Genomic DNA, 14,799 nt, shown 5'->3' on the forward strand with positions numbered 1-14,799 from the left:
AAGTATAGACAATAAAATCATACATTGGATAAATTACAATCCTAAGTTAAAAGCCGAACATGCTCACTCTTTCACGGAATAGGTTTTGTTAGCAGGGCGACTTAACAAAATATAGGCCGGTATTGTGAAAAAAAACACCCACGCAAACGAAAGGTCGACAATAACTCTATCTCATCTGTAGAGAATTTAAAAAAATCAATGAAGTATAGACAATCTTTAAGAAAATATATCGATCGCATAAAGTAGTAGCATTCCAAGGTTTTTGCGAAAAAGAGACCGGTATCACAAAATATTAAATACGGAAAATATTTGACTCTACAAAGATACATAGTACAGAACAACAAACTCCACTTACTTTGGTAAAATCGCTGGTATCCGAATCACCGCACATCAACAATCCATTAAACATCATTGTAACAAACTTTGTTTACGCAAAAATTAACACAAAATCCATTCAAATTGAGTGTTTTTTTCCGAATAATGAAGGTTGTAAATCACAAACATTTCTTATTATCACGATATCAACACTGCTATCAAAATTATCACAATAAACACGAGTGTAAACACCGTTTATTTACTACGCATGCGTGCGGTGCGTACGCGCACGCGTGCATTCACTGCGGCGCTATTAATATCGGCGGAAGACGACTGCCCCACTTGCGGACACACTCATATGCCAGGTGTAGGGGTATTCAGTAGGACCACAAGATACCAAAGTGCCCTCACTCTAATACCTGCAGATTTTGCAAGTAAAAATCGTGAAAACGTAGTTCAAAACTGCCAACCTTAATTAAACAAAGAGGGGGAGAGGACCACCACTGACCAGGACAACGAAATCTCCTGAACCATTGCTCAGATTTTTGTGAGAAGGGGGCAAATAGAGCTGAAAATATCAATACAATTGTACAAATAACACCCATAAATGAGTTAAAACTGTTCTGCTGTGAAGCTAGACTTTTTGTAGAGCGGGGCTACTGAACCTGACTATTTAGTGGCGCATGAGTGAGCTTGAGACAAGGGTTTCAAAGGGATACAAAGTAGCCCGGCCCAGTTATTAGTAATGCTTAATTCTTTCAGGGGTAGAGCAACGAGATCAAACGCGGCTACGGCTTAAATGGATTATTCGCGGAAATGCTTAGGTAAGTGAAACTACAAGTGCATTCAAGACTTTATAAAATGCCGATTGTAACATCCATTTAAAGGGTTAATAACACTGAGGCGGTTTATAAAGTAGGTACCTTATTTTGTAAATCAAAATACCTAACCAATAATGTGCAGCATAAAAAATAATTTTAAGAATCCGGTGCGTGATTTAAAATTCCAATTAAAGTTCAGCAGGTCGTTAGGTAAAAATTACATAAAGAAAAGTGTTTTAGTTATCTAAATCTATGAGTTAATATGAAATAGTTACTGAATTCAAAAATAACCACATCCTGTAGAGCCCTTCATTAGTGACAATGTTGCAGGATGAGTCGGTGCGTTTCGTCACACCTGCCTCTCCGCGACGACGCGTTGATGATCCGCTCACGGGAACTATCTTTAGACCGATACTTTAGAAAATATCCATATTCCATTACGGACGGACCGAAAGATAAAGTACACAAACAGCACATTAAAGAGTACAAGGGATGGAAATAAGGGGTTAGGTTGCCTTTTTGTCGTTTCACTACAGCAATCTTTGTCTTTGTTTCGAGAAAAGTTTAAAGAGTCAAAGTACTGATATTCTAAGGAACTAGTGTGACTCAAGCCCTTCTTGCACAGCTTAGAAATAAATCCTTCAAAACGTCATTCTGTCTCTACCAAACTCAATGAAGCTCTACATTGCAAGATAGGTAAGTACTACCCACCCTTTTGAGAGTCTTTTGAGCTGTGTGCTAGAGACCTAATGATTTGTTTATTCATCAATGACAAGAAACCCAAGATATATTTCGTCACGCCCATTAACAAAACGGATGCAACGAAACTTTACGACAGACCTGAAGATTGGAAACGTACAAAACACGTTGAGTTGCCAAAAATTCTCGCCACATAGCTGACTGTTGCAACATAGCGAAGAGGACATCGCCCGACGTATACGAAAGATTGTGATCGGTCAAGCAAACATTTTTAAGCTGAAAATTTTTACTGGTTCAGACATGGAAGTTGAACCCACGATCTAACGTTCAACGAGATATCGACAATCCTAATAGCCCGTAGGAAGCCGGTTTTATCTACTTTTAGTCAATGAAATAAGAAGGAAACGGATCTAGAACAGTTTGTCAGAAATACATTAAACTTTTTACAAAACGTACACGTAAATAAAGTTCATTTGACCTGAAAGTATTATATTGACTTAAACAGAACTGCTGGAATAAACACCTGCACATCGTAAAGTCCAGAAGGATAATAAACCGTATTTAGTCCGAAAGGGGAACAAAGCGCTAATTTTATGGCAAATTTACAGCGAAGGGAAGCAAAAAACTACTGAATTAGCCCCGAAATGTGTAGGGTCATCATCATCATTTCAGCCACATGACGTCGACTGCTAAACAGCGCCTGCATCCAGTGCTTTCCTGTTACCTATGTACTATGTATAGGGCTAGGGTCATACCTACTTCAACAAAGATAAGGCAGGACAATAGTTAAGTTATTTCAAACTTACTTGAATAATCTTGCATAGAGGCAAACTTCTCGCAGCTTGTTTCGGTTCCCTGTAAAGACAAAAACAAAATATGTACGGCAGATTTTCACAACTTGTTTAATAATTTGTTAAAAGTTATTAAGATAAAATAAACTCACTTTGATAACAAGCATGAGCATGTTTTCTTTTCCTGCAACAGAGGAAAAACGTAAATATTTATGAAAACTTCTGGTATATTTAAATGTGTTCAGGTATCTTACCTCTAAAGTCGGCTCACATTCATCTGTAGCATATGATTTTCTGAAAATAATGGAATCGATAAGTTACAAGAACTTAATTATACTTTTTCTGAAGGAATAAAATAATCCGTGGTTGAGGATTCCGGGTGAAGCTCGCTTCCACCTACGGCCTGATCGTCACTTACCATCAGGTGAGATACAGGCCAAGAGCTTCCTCGTTGTGAATAAAAAAAATCGTAAGTTAAGAAAAAAAACGTATAGCTGTATTTTTGGGCTACCTTTACTAAATTTATTTATTATTTATTTATTATTCATTATTGAGCAATTACATATTTGATCCAAATAGCGACCACTCCAAATAACCAAAATAAGAGGTTTTCAAACACGAACCCGACTTCCGAAGCATTGCTCTCCACTCCCTTATTGAAGAACAGCTCCTCCACCCCCCTGCTGTCCTCCCCCCTCGTAGTGTCCTCGGGGGCTCGCACGCACACGCGGCGGGGACTGCGGGGACTTCGGGGACTGCGGGTGGGGCCTGACAGAGACAGGTCCTCGATTGACGCGTCGGAGACCAAGATCGGGTCTTGAGGCGGCTGTGAAAGAAGAGATTATAGTCTGATATGCGAGCACGTATAATTTTGTCCAATGACCCCAAGCTACCCATCCTTATCGCTCGCGCGTAATTATGTTGCTGTCGCGCTCACACACTCACTGCGGGTGCCAGTCGCACAGTCGCGACAGCAATATAATTACACGCGAGCGATAAGGATGGGTAGCTTGGGGTCATTGCACAAAATTCTACGTGCTCACAGACCGGGCTTTAGTTGAGTGATAATTAGCTGTAAGCAGATCCATCAATGTAACTCACTGTAAAGACTTAATTAGAAAGAAAAACCTTTTGATTCAGCCACGATAACCGAACTGTGAAGGGGTCGAACTGGTCGGCTCGACTTCCCCGCAGCCTTTCAACTATTGCGGTGAGCCAACACAATCATATCTAACTTAGTACGAACGGTTAACGGGACCGTTTGTATTTTTTATTTTTTTTATATTATTTATGGAATTTGTTATCAAGAGCAAGCCTACAAAAGCTACTTTACAAAAACAAAAATAAATAAAAGTGTTTTTAATTATGCACTCACATTTTCTATAATACATACTCCTGGCGTTTCCTGATTGTCCACGCGAGGGCTGACCCGAGGAGAGCCGCCCTCCTCGCACACACATGACTCGAAACTCTACAGTGGGAATAAAACACATGAAATAACAAAAATACACAACTTACATTTCATATTTTGCATTGGTCCAAACACATTTTATTGAAAAACAGAAAAAAATAGAAATGTTACTTATCTTCTGCAGAAGAAGGTTTTGATAACACACGACTTCTTACAAAATAGAGGTCATAAGAGGCTTTAAATCTGTGACATAAAAATAATAAATGTGTGAGATAATTTTACATCATTCGGTACATGTTTTCTTCGGCTTTTTTTCTGGTTGAACACCTTTCGGAACATTTAATAACGATTAATTTAGTAACAACAGAAATATTAATTTAAAATTCAGAAAAATGACATTTTCACGACCATCTTGATTTACGCAAATAACAAAAAATGCCTATAAATAATAATAAATTGACAATATTTATTATTAAATAAATTATAACAATATAATATACGAACGTAAAAAATCTCCTAGGTAGCTTCTAAATTACATAATCATTCCTAAAATATAATATTCAACTACGTAACCTTCACCTCAATATGCCATGATGACTCAGCTGCTGCACTACATTTGTGAGGAGTTTACCTGACCAATGATAAAATAAGAGGGATTACTTATTTTACATTATGCTGTAGCAAGAGTAAGGGCTATATTTCACCGGGACACCATGGCGGCGCAACCAGTCGCCGGCTACCAACAAAACGTATGCAGCTTTGCGCAACCAAACGGACACCAGGTGAGTAACTCTCTATAGAGCTGCATGCATTTTGTTGGTAGCCGGCGACTGGTTGCGCCGCCATGGTGTCCCGGTGAAACATAGCCCTAAAGATAAGTTTTGTTTTTTTTACAGTTCCACATTTTAACAGCTACTCAATTTTAATAAACTCACGCAAGTTACAATAAAAAAGAAACACCTGGGTACGCCCATGGGGATACTCTTGTAGATGAAAGAAAATGTGCTATTTAAAGAGAATATCAATACCTTACTCGCAACGTTCAATCGTCGCGTCCCACAGACGCGTCGTCCCCGGAGCCGCGGCTGTTATCTCACGCACGCGATCGTCACCGAGTCGTATGACGATATGGATGCGCGAGAACTCTTCCATAAAAGAAAATATGCTATCTAAAGAGAATATCGATACCTTACTCTCAACGTTCAATCGTCGTGTCCCACAGACGCGTCGTCCCCGGAGCCGAGCCGCGGGCTCCCGTGGTCCGAGTGGTGCCGCAGGGCGCCCCGCCGCCGCGGCTGTTGTCTCACGCACGCGATCGTCACGGAGTCGTATGACGATATGGACGCGCGAGAACTCTTCCATAAAAGAAAATATGCCAGCTAAAGAGAATATCAAAACCTTACTCGCAACGTTCAATCGTCGTGTCCCACAGACGCGTCGTCCCCGGAGCCAAGCCGCGGGCTCCCGTGGTCCGAGTGGTGCCGCAGGGCGCCCCGCCGCCGCGGCTGCTGTCTCACGCACGCGATCGTCACGGAGTCGTATGACGATATGGATGCGCGCGGGAACTCTTCCAACTCTTTCTTGTGGGTAAAAGGAAATGTTCTTCTAAAGAGAATGTCAATACCTTACTCGCAACGTTCAACCGTCGTGTCCCACAGACGCGTCGTCCCCGGAGCCGCGGCTGTTGTCTCACGCACGCGATCGTCACGGAATCGTATGACGATATGGATGCGCGCGGGAACTCTTCCATAAAAGAAAATATGCCAGCTAAAGAGAATATCAAAACCCTACTCTCAACGTTCATTCGTCGCGTCCCACAGACGCGTCGTCCCCGGAGCCGAGCCGCGGGCTCCCGTGGTCCGAGTGGTGCCGCAGGGCGCCCCGCCGCCGCGGCTGTTGTCTCACGCACGCGATCGTCACGGAGTCGTAAGACGATATGGACGCGCGCGAAAATTCTTCCATACAAGAAAATGTGCTATCTAAAGAGAATATCGAAACCTTACTCTCAACGTTCACTCGTCGTGTCCCACAGACGCGTCGTCCCCGGAGCCGAGCCGCGGGCTCCCGTGGTCCGAGTGGTGCCGCAGGGCGCCCCGCCGCCGCGGCTGTTGTCTCACACACGCGATCGTCACCGAGTCGTATGACGATATGGATGCGCGCGGAAACTCTTCGGGATACTCCTTCTTGAAGGTGTTCGCTTCGGAGTACTCTTTTAGCTGGAGAAATGTGCGATAGTATCTAAGTAATGCAAGAAAAACAATGTTGATATACCTTTAGATATGGATGAGATGATGATGGTGGGAAAAAAGCTGATGAAAACAAAAAACTGAGGCGAGCATAATGTTTAAAGATCTCGTCTACGTCTCTACGCATGAAATAATAAAAGGCGAAGGGCCAGCCAAGACCTGGCGGGGCGCGCGGCGAAGAGACCAAGAAATAAACACATGAGTGCCACTTGTGGTCTAAACTGAATAAATGATTTTGATTTTTTATTTTAGAAGAAGAGAACGGTTGGGCAAGTGCATGCCAAAGATGAAAATTAGCAAACAGCTTGCCAGCGCCGTCACGCTGCACGAAAGCCAACACCCGACTACTGGCGGCGCCGCGTGGCGCTTGACAGCAGCTCGACGACATGACGTGTGCCTGCCGAAAGCCGCTCTTCGCTGAGGCTCACGGCTGCTCTTAGCAACGCTTGGAATCTCAAACTTGGCGACCAGAACCACACCGTGCCTCGCCAGGTCTGCGCTGACCCTAAGGCCTCAGCCTCGAGTTTAGCGGGCAGCGGGGCAGGATCTTATGCGTAAAATCAAATAGACCGGTTCTCGAAAACAGCGGCGCGGCAGCGGGCAACGAGCGGGCAGCGGCGCTTGAGCGGGCAACGAGCGGGCAGCGCACTCCTTCTTTTGCCCACAATAAATCGAGCGTTAGGAATAAATTTGCATCGAAATAAAATTGTCGCCGTTGTTCAAACATTTCGTTTGCGAATAAAAACAAATATTTCGACAACACAACCCCGAACACAACATTTCGCCGCTAAAGCGCCGCGCGAGCTGCCCGCTTGTTTCGAAAACGGGTCTGCGTTGCCCGCCCCGCTCCCGCGCCGCCGCCGCTCCCGCCCCGCTGCCCGCTAAACTCGAGGCTGAGGCCTAAGGGAAAATAAAATAAAAAAGTACCTTAGTCTTGGCCTGGTTGAGCTGGCGACGCATCTCTCTAATGATGTCCTCCTTGAACTGCGTGCGCAGCGCCGCCGCGCGCGCCTGCTCGTGCAGCGCGGCGCACACGCGGCGCACGCCCGCCAGCTCCGCGCCCAGCGCCGCGTTGCTCTTGCGGAGCGACCGCACCAACGCGCTGCTGTCCTGCCCGGCCAGAGACACGAGAGGATACGTCATGCAAGAGACGGCGCAGCGTTTCATAAAATTCATTTATTTTTGCAAATAGGCTTTTAAAAAGCACTTTTACACGTCCCAATATGAACCCTACCACTGCTTCGGGACAATAAATGGGCCAGTGCTGAGAAGAAGTCAATAATCGTACATAAAAGTTGACAGCTCATCGAACTACGCAACGCGTTGCTCTTGCGCAGCGAGCGGACCGCCGCGCTGCTCTCCTGACCGGGCAATGATACGAAAGGAGACGCAAGGATACGTAATGAAAGAGATGAAGCAGCGTTTCAATCTCTCCTGCCCGGCCAGAAGGACAACAGCGTTTCAAAGATCGCATGATATAGCATTCAGCACAGGGCAGATGCTCCGCGCCCAGCGCCGCGTTGCTCTTGCGCAGCGACCGCACGGCTGCGCTGCTCTCCTGCCCGGCCAGAGACACGAGGATATGTCACGCTACAGACAGAGGGCGCGCCTGCAGTTATACCGGTTGCAGACCAAGAGCTAAGCTAAGTTAGTTTCGTTTAGCTCGCATAGCTGACGCAGTTTCCCATAGTCGTGTATACACTGAAAACTATGCCAATTCTATGGGAAACTGCGTCAGCTATGCGAACTAAACGAAACTAACTTAACTTAGCTCTTGGTCTGCAACCGGTATTAGGGTGTGGCCCCATTAAAACGTTGCGACGTTGGCGACGTTTTCCATGTATTTTTTATGACGCGACTCACGCGACGCAGCGCAACGGACCAATGGGGCCTCACCCTTAGCGCACCGCCGCGCTGCTCTCCTGCCCGGGCAGGACATACGAGGATACGTCATGCAAGAGACGAAGCAGCGTTTCAATAATCGTTTATAAAAGTTGACAGCTCATCGAACTACGCAACGCGTTGCTTTTGCGCAGCGAGCGGACCGCCGCGCTGCTCTCCTGCCCGGGCAATAATACGAAAGGAGACGCAAGGATACGTAATGAAAGAGATGAAGCAGCGTTTCAATCTCTCCTGCCCGGCCAGAAGGACAACAGCGTTTCAAAGATCGCATGATATAGCATTCAGCACAGGGCAGATGCTCCGCGCCCAGCGCCGCGTTACTCTTGCGCAGCGACCGCACGGCTGCGCTGCTCTCCTGCCCGGCCAGAGACACGAGGATATGTCACGCTACAGACAGAGGGCGCGCCTGCAGTTATACCGGTTGCAGACCAAGAGCTAAGCTAAGTTAGTTTCGTTTAGCTCGCATAGCGACGCAGTTTTCCATAGTCGTGTATAGACTGAAAACTATGCCAATTCTATGGGAAACTGCGTCAGCTATGCGAGCTAAACGAAACTAACTTAGCTTAGCTCTTGGTCTGCAACCGGTATTAGGGTGTGGCCCCATTAAAACGTTGCGACGTTGGCGACGTTTTCCATGTATTTTTTATGACGCGACGCAGCGCAACGGACCAATGGGGTCTCACCCTTAGCGCACCGCCGCGCTGCTCTCCTACCCGGGCAGGACATACGAGGGTACCTACGTCATGCAAGGGTTTCAATAATCGCATGATACAATATTCAGCACAAGGCAGATGCTCCGCGCCCAGCGCCGCGTTGCTCTTGCGGAGCGACCGCACTGCTGCGCTGCTCTCCTGCCCGCCCAGAAGGACAACCAACAGACTGAGCTGCGTTTAAATGATCGCATGATAAAAATATTTTTACAGCACAAGGAAGACGCTCCTCAAATTGCGTGCACTGCCGCGCTACTCTCTTGCGCCGCCAAGAAGGGCACCACTGGGCACTCATCGATGCATGCTCAAACAGACCACTAAATTTGGTAAATGACCGCTGTGGTAAAAGGCACAATGCAGTACGCTGCTTGAGATTGCTGTTCCGGTAGGTATCCGCGTGATGCAAAATGCAACACTGACCAATTCCTCCAGTGTCTCGACGGTAGATGAAAGGAATACCTACAAGAATTCACTGAACCAAAAAAAAAAAAAAATTAGTGGCCTAAAAATGGGCAGTTACTGCATAGTTTTATGGATTTTTTACTTCTCAGAACAAACATGAATATGTACCTTCAGGCTGCACTCCATCTTCTGCATGCGCTCCTGGCACTTGACAGACTCCTCGCGCAGCGCCAGGCTGGTCTCGCGCACCGGCTCCCAGTCGCCGCACTGCAAGCGAGCCCAGTCATACTACCACACCTAGCACTGTACTTTCAGTCTTTCAACACAAAGAAGATTTAAGTAAATACCTACGCACTCCACCTGACACTTTAAACTGTTTTTTCACAAAAAAAATACGATTCTCTACGTTTTAATTGATGAACTAAAACGTGAACAAATCTAGCTAAGATCTCCGTACCTCCATATTCACAAATGAACCTCCAATGGGATGATTAAAAATAATAACGCGGGTAGAAAAAACATGTCGTTAAATCTCTCTACCCTTGTTTTTTTCTCGTCTGATATAAAGGTGGGGCCACAAAATTTTTTTATAGTGCAAGTATCACTTTACTTTCAGATTATGAACACAACGGAGATACGATTGTGCCAGGTTCTGCGTTTCAATTGATGAACTAAAAAGCAAAATCGCATATTATAAGACCTTATGTACCTACACTTAGTGAGCAAATAAATGAATATGAATATGAATATCTAACTACCTACCCTTTTTTTTTTACATGTACCTCCAATAGGATAGATATACATTTTAATGCAGGTAGGTGAAAAACATGACTTATATCGCTCTACCCTTGTTTTTTTTTCGGTAGGTATAAAGGTTGTATGGAATAAAATAACGGTACGGAAAAAATTAAACGAAATTGAAAAATAAAATATGTTTGGACCAACTTCAGCTTAATTTTTATTCGGGACAGGAAATTCGTCAATTAATTTCACACACAAACATTTCGAACATGGACAACGCGAAGTATAATCAAAAAGGCAATTTGCTGACACGAATTAAAAATTTAAGTCCTGCTACTTTTACTAGAGATCAAAGGGAAGCTAACGCTACACAATCTGATTGGATACAAAGATTCTTTTAGTGAGTCGGATTTCAAAATGTCACGGTACCTCGTTTCCGGTGCAACACATGCCGGCCATGACTTCCGCGTCTTTTTTCGGGACGCCTCTGGAATATTTTCGAACTGTATAGGAGACGGCCTAAAATAGGTCACACAAACTTTTCTAACGGCAGCCACTTAGCTATGGAGCGGTCAATAGAATGCACTTTTAAATAAACCGTTCGTGTTCGTATGTTAGAAAATTAGTGGGTAGGTAGGTTTGCAAGAAAAGGCAAAGGCATGTACGGCATACAGCCAGTTGTTTTTTTAGTCTCTATTTTTTTCAATTTCAAATAAAGTTTCAACGTATAAAATACGTACGGATTATAATGTTTGCTGGCCGACATTTCGTTTCTAAGATTTATTATTGTTTGCTCGTACTGCTGCGCATCTTTGTTTAGCCTTCGGATTTCCCTAAAAAATAAAAAAAGAGGAAAATATCAGATTTTTTTTATCACGCAAAGGTCTTCTAATTCCAAGAATACTCCTAGGGATTCGAACACAGGACCTCAGCATTCTACTGACGCGAAATAATTTATTACTTACCTGTCTTTAGCAATGTTTTCCTTCTGCAGCGTATCGTTCAGTATCTTCAGCTCGGTCACATTGCCGCAGATCTTTTTCTTTTTGTCGCGCTGCAAAATGCAGAGCTATGTAGATTAGAATATTAGAAACTCTGCTAAAACTCACGGGGCGCCCCCGCTCGGTTCAGTTTTAAAAATAATTAGTATGAACAGTGCACCACGTGCAATGGTCATCCATACGTCGGTGCGCGCTCCGTGCACCCGCGCGAGTTTTAGCGGAGGACCTAATACCTATTATTTCAGATGAGGTTCGTATTTTAAAGCTAGCACGTTTTGAAAAAAATATCTAGTAAGTATTATGTATGTCGACTGTGTCACTAGGTCGTATTCCTATAGATGCTAAATCCGGCAATATTCTTTCACAAACTCTCAAATTACAAATGAATTTAAAAATATTTGATTATCCTAACTTTTTACTCTTACATAGAGGAGAATAAATTAAAAACCGGCATAGAAAACAATGTAAATGTATTAAAAAACAGCAAAAGATCTACAAAGCTTTGAAGTGCCGGTAGCCCTCCAGCCTGCTCAGGTCGTGTCTCAGCTTGCGCTTGCCGTCTCCGTCTTCCAGCTTTTGTTGTCGCCTGGTAAGAGAAAACACATAGTAAATAGTAAGTAGTATGATTTGCTCGTGATCATCTGACAGCCTACCTCAGTCCAACCCTGGAAATAAGTATCTTCCAATGCACTAAACATGCGCTTGCATTTATAGCGCTTCATCTTAGACAACTCTATGAACCTAACAGCCATGTTTTACCTACCTACTGTATAGATGTGCCTAGCCCCCTAGACAAAATAACATTCGTGGTATATTTAGTAAGTATAGAATACCAAATTGTACCTATCTGTCACAAATGTTAGGCCCGGTTCCCACTACGCCGGACCAGCAAATCTGCCGGACCGGTAAAACTCCCGGAAGGGCTAGTGGCTGTACAATTTATATGAAGCTATTCACTTATCCCGGATCGGCATTTTTGATGGGCCCGGCATTTTAACGAGCGTTTTGTCACTGCGAAGTTTCGGCAGAACTACCGGGCCGGAGCAGTGTGAACGAGTTTGTCCGGTATCGGTCCCCCGCTCGTGCTCCCCACGTCATTCAGCTCGCATTTTTTGATAAAAGTAGACTGTTCTATTTTCTTGCGGGATCCGGTGTAATGTGTACACTCTGTCCGGCGTCCGGGCCGGTCCGGCGTAGCTACGTAGTAGGAACCGGGCCTTACCTAAACGATATAATGAAATGAAGCAGCCCTCCGCTACTCACCACTCGACCGTGCCGAATATGTCGGACTCGGTGACCTCGAAGAAGTGTATCCCGTCGAGCGTGCAGTAGTCGAACTCGCGCAGGCGCCGCAGCACCTCAACCAGCCCGCGCAGATCGGAGTCTTTACGCGCCGCGCGCCGACGCAACGCCGCCGCCTCTGCGCGAAGCTCCGCAGTCATCTGGCACCACCAAGCACCAACCATCGTCACACTGGCGTGGGACTACAGCCCTACCAAGATCCCTTGATCTGGCACCATAAACCATCGTCACACTGGCGTGGGACTACAGCCCTACCAAGATCCCTTGATCTGGCACCATAAACCATCGTCACACTGGCGTGGGACTACAGCCCTACCAAGATCCCTTGATCTGGCACCATAAACCATCGTCACACTGGCGTGGGACTACAGCCCTACCAAGATCCCTTGATCTGGCACCATAAACCATCGTCACACTGGCGTGGGACTACAGCCCTACCAAGATCCCTTGATCTGGCAACATAAACCATCGTCACACTGGCGTGGGACTACAGCCCTACCAAGATCTCTTGATCCTGGCACCACACCCGCGTCATAATGACCATGGGAAAAGGCCCCAGCTCTAAGTATACTTGGGTCGTTTCTCCACCATCACCGAGAACAATATTTCGTGAAAACCACAAATCACAGAAACTAAGGGGAGATGTGACAAGGGGTCGGGGCCGGTGTCGCAGCAATATGCCCAAAAACAGAACACATTGCTCGTGAAAGCAATGATGACAGCAGCGACGTCATAATGTAAATAGTTTACATTGCTTTGCGTAGTAGGTACTAAAGATTATTCGAACGTTGAGTACTGATACCGCGGTGGATAATGAGCACATATTTTGATTACTTTGTGTGTGAATTTCTAAAGCGACACTGAGTTTTAAACAGCGCATTAGTTGGCATCTCTCTAGATCTCTATGGTGAAAACCCACAAGTCCTGTTCTTGAGACTGCGACCCCCGGCCTGAGCCTCTACAATTAAACCGTTTGTCCAGTGTCGTTGATCGTTCATGGGGACTTCACCGACAATGATATTATTTCGGGCGGAGTTCTACATCACGTGACGACGTTCTCAGTTGTACAATTTTATCAAAATTGCTGGCATTGCGTGTTTACTCAGTGCTGAGTAATTCACCAACTCGGACCACAAGCTTACCTAAGCACCATTTGGGACGAGTTGCGGAAAATCAAAATTATTTAATATTTATACAACAACAAACGAAACATTGATTTGGGAGCTCGGTCATATCACATATTATGTAAGTGTTTAATCAACGAACGAGTTTATGAAAGAATATGCCGGTCTAGTAGAAAATACATACAGAATTTATTGGTTTGATGAGCAAAGATCAAAGTGTGCTAGCAAACTGTTCTGTTACACCAGTTCATACCTTTAGCTACCTAAACCCTCCTTGTTCCAGCAGCATCTATAAGCTAACCCTCACCTCTGAATGCCGCCGTCGCTCCATCAGCAGCCTGGTGGTGGCCTCCGTCTCCAGCTCCTCCACGGCTCGCGCGAGCAGCGTGTTCTGTCCCACCAGGTCGCTCACCCACGCCCTTAGCACTTCCACTTGCATCTACAATCAAACACGAGTCAAGAGACTGCAGACAGAAATATGGATGAAAGAAAAGACGGAAGATTTGGAATGGAAAGGGCATTGATTAGTTTCTAGAGACAGATAAAAATGCGCATGTGAGTTATGTAATAAATAAGTGTGTGGGAAGTAGAAGTTTGTGGGACCAAACCGGGAGGTTGATGATAGATGAACTGCCACTAGATTTCCACAACACAAAAAGGCAAGAAACCAGTTTGGTTTGCGTCCTCGACACGTGGCGACATGGTTTCAGTGAGCCCAATCATTAGTAACTACATTTCTACTTCTTTATTTTACTTTACCTACCTCTAAGGTACCCCATGATAAAGGAACTGTCGCTAGATCTGCACAACACAAAAAGGCAGGAAACCAGTTTTCGTTTGCATGCTCTACACTTGGCGGCATTTGTGTCAGTCCAATCAATAGAAACTACATTTTCTACTTCTATTTACTTCACCCCAACCATCTACATTGTGTTACTTTTAGTGCCATGTACCTGTAACTTCTTAGCGCCCCCGATCCTCTCAATAAGTGCCATCCTCTCCTCGTAGCCCCGCTGCACGTCCTTGAGGATGGCGAGGGTGGGCCCTCCACCACAAACGCAAACGTCCCGCTCCCGCTCCGCCAGCTCGCTTTCCACCACGTTGGAATCCATATTTGAAGATTTAAACTTATGGGTAAATATCTATTGCATTTCGATTAAAAGATTGTGAGTTTGGCTGTCGACTTTTCCGACGAGATTTTGTCTTCTGTCAGTGTCATACAGTTTATTCTGTCAAAATTAAGAAGTTTTTGTCATCAACAAAAAAGGTTGGGAAACTGCAAAATGCACATTGACTTTTTGAACAACGCAGCGTTATGCATGCGCAGCATCCAC

The 14,799-nt window shown here is 45.0% G+C and overlaps 1 protein-coding gene and 1 long non-coding RNA gene across 2 annotated transcripts in view; both read right to left on the bottom strand.

Annotated features, from left to right (window-relative positions):
• LOC114362255 (uncharacterized) overlaps positions 1-14,698 on the bottom strand; it is a 30,352-nt gene extending 15,654 nt beyond the window's left edge. The window contains exons 1-15 of the mRNA XM_028317562.1: positions 14,419-14,698; positions 13,773-13,904; positions 12,303-12,481; positions 11,541-11,625; positions 11,004-11,092; positions 10,779-10,871; positions 10,468-10,525; positions 9,466-9,564; positions 7,211-7,393; positions 6,053-6,253; positions 5,468-5,617; positions 5,258-5,392; positions 3,250-3,452; positions 2,642-2,690; positions 356-421 (exon numbers count right to left, since the gene is read on the bottom strand). Of these exons, the coding sequence (XP_028173363.1) occupies positions 356-421; positions 2,642-2,690; positions 3,250-3,452; positions 5,258-5,392; positions 5,468-5,617; positions 6,053-6,253; positions 7,211-7,393; positions 9,466-9,564; positions 10,468-10,525; positions 10,779-10,871; positions 11,004-11,092; positions 11,541-11,625; positions 12,303-12,481; positions 13,773-13,904; positions 14,419-14,577 (1,881 nt within the window). The 5' untranslated portion in view covers positions 14,578-14,698. The remainder of the gene's footprint in view (positions 1-355; positions 422-2,641; positions 2,691-3,249; positions 3,453-5,257; positions 5,393-5,467; positions 5,618-6,052; positions 6,254-7,210; positions 7,394-9,465; positions 9,565-10,467; positions 10,526-10,778; positions 10,872-11,003; positions 11,093-11,540; positions 11,626-12,302; positions 12,482-13,772; positions 13,905-14,418) is intronic.
• LOC114362256 (uncharacterized) lies at positions 2,877-4,129 on the bottom strand. The gene is made up of 3 exons (XR_003656662.1): positions 4,002-4,129; positions 3,250-3,452; positions 2,877-2,920 (listed from the first exon to the last, which is right to left on the bottom strand). It is a non-coding gene; the product is annotated as an uncharacterized LOC114362256 (long non-coding RNA).
• Positions 14,699-14,799: the final 101 nt, after the last annotated feature.

This window comes from Ostrinia furnacalis, unplaced genomic scaffold (genome assembly GCF_004193835.3).
Source record: "Ostrinia furnacalis isolate ACB-3 unplaced genomic scaffold, ASM419383v2 OfSCF6303, whole genome shotgun sequence".
NCBI lineage: Eukaryota > Metazoa > Arthropoda > Insecta > Lepidoptera > Crambidae > Ostrinia > Ostrinia furnacalis.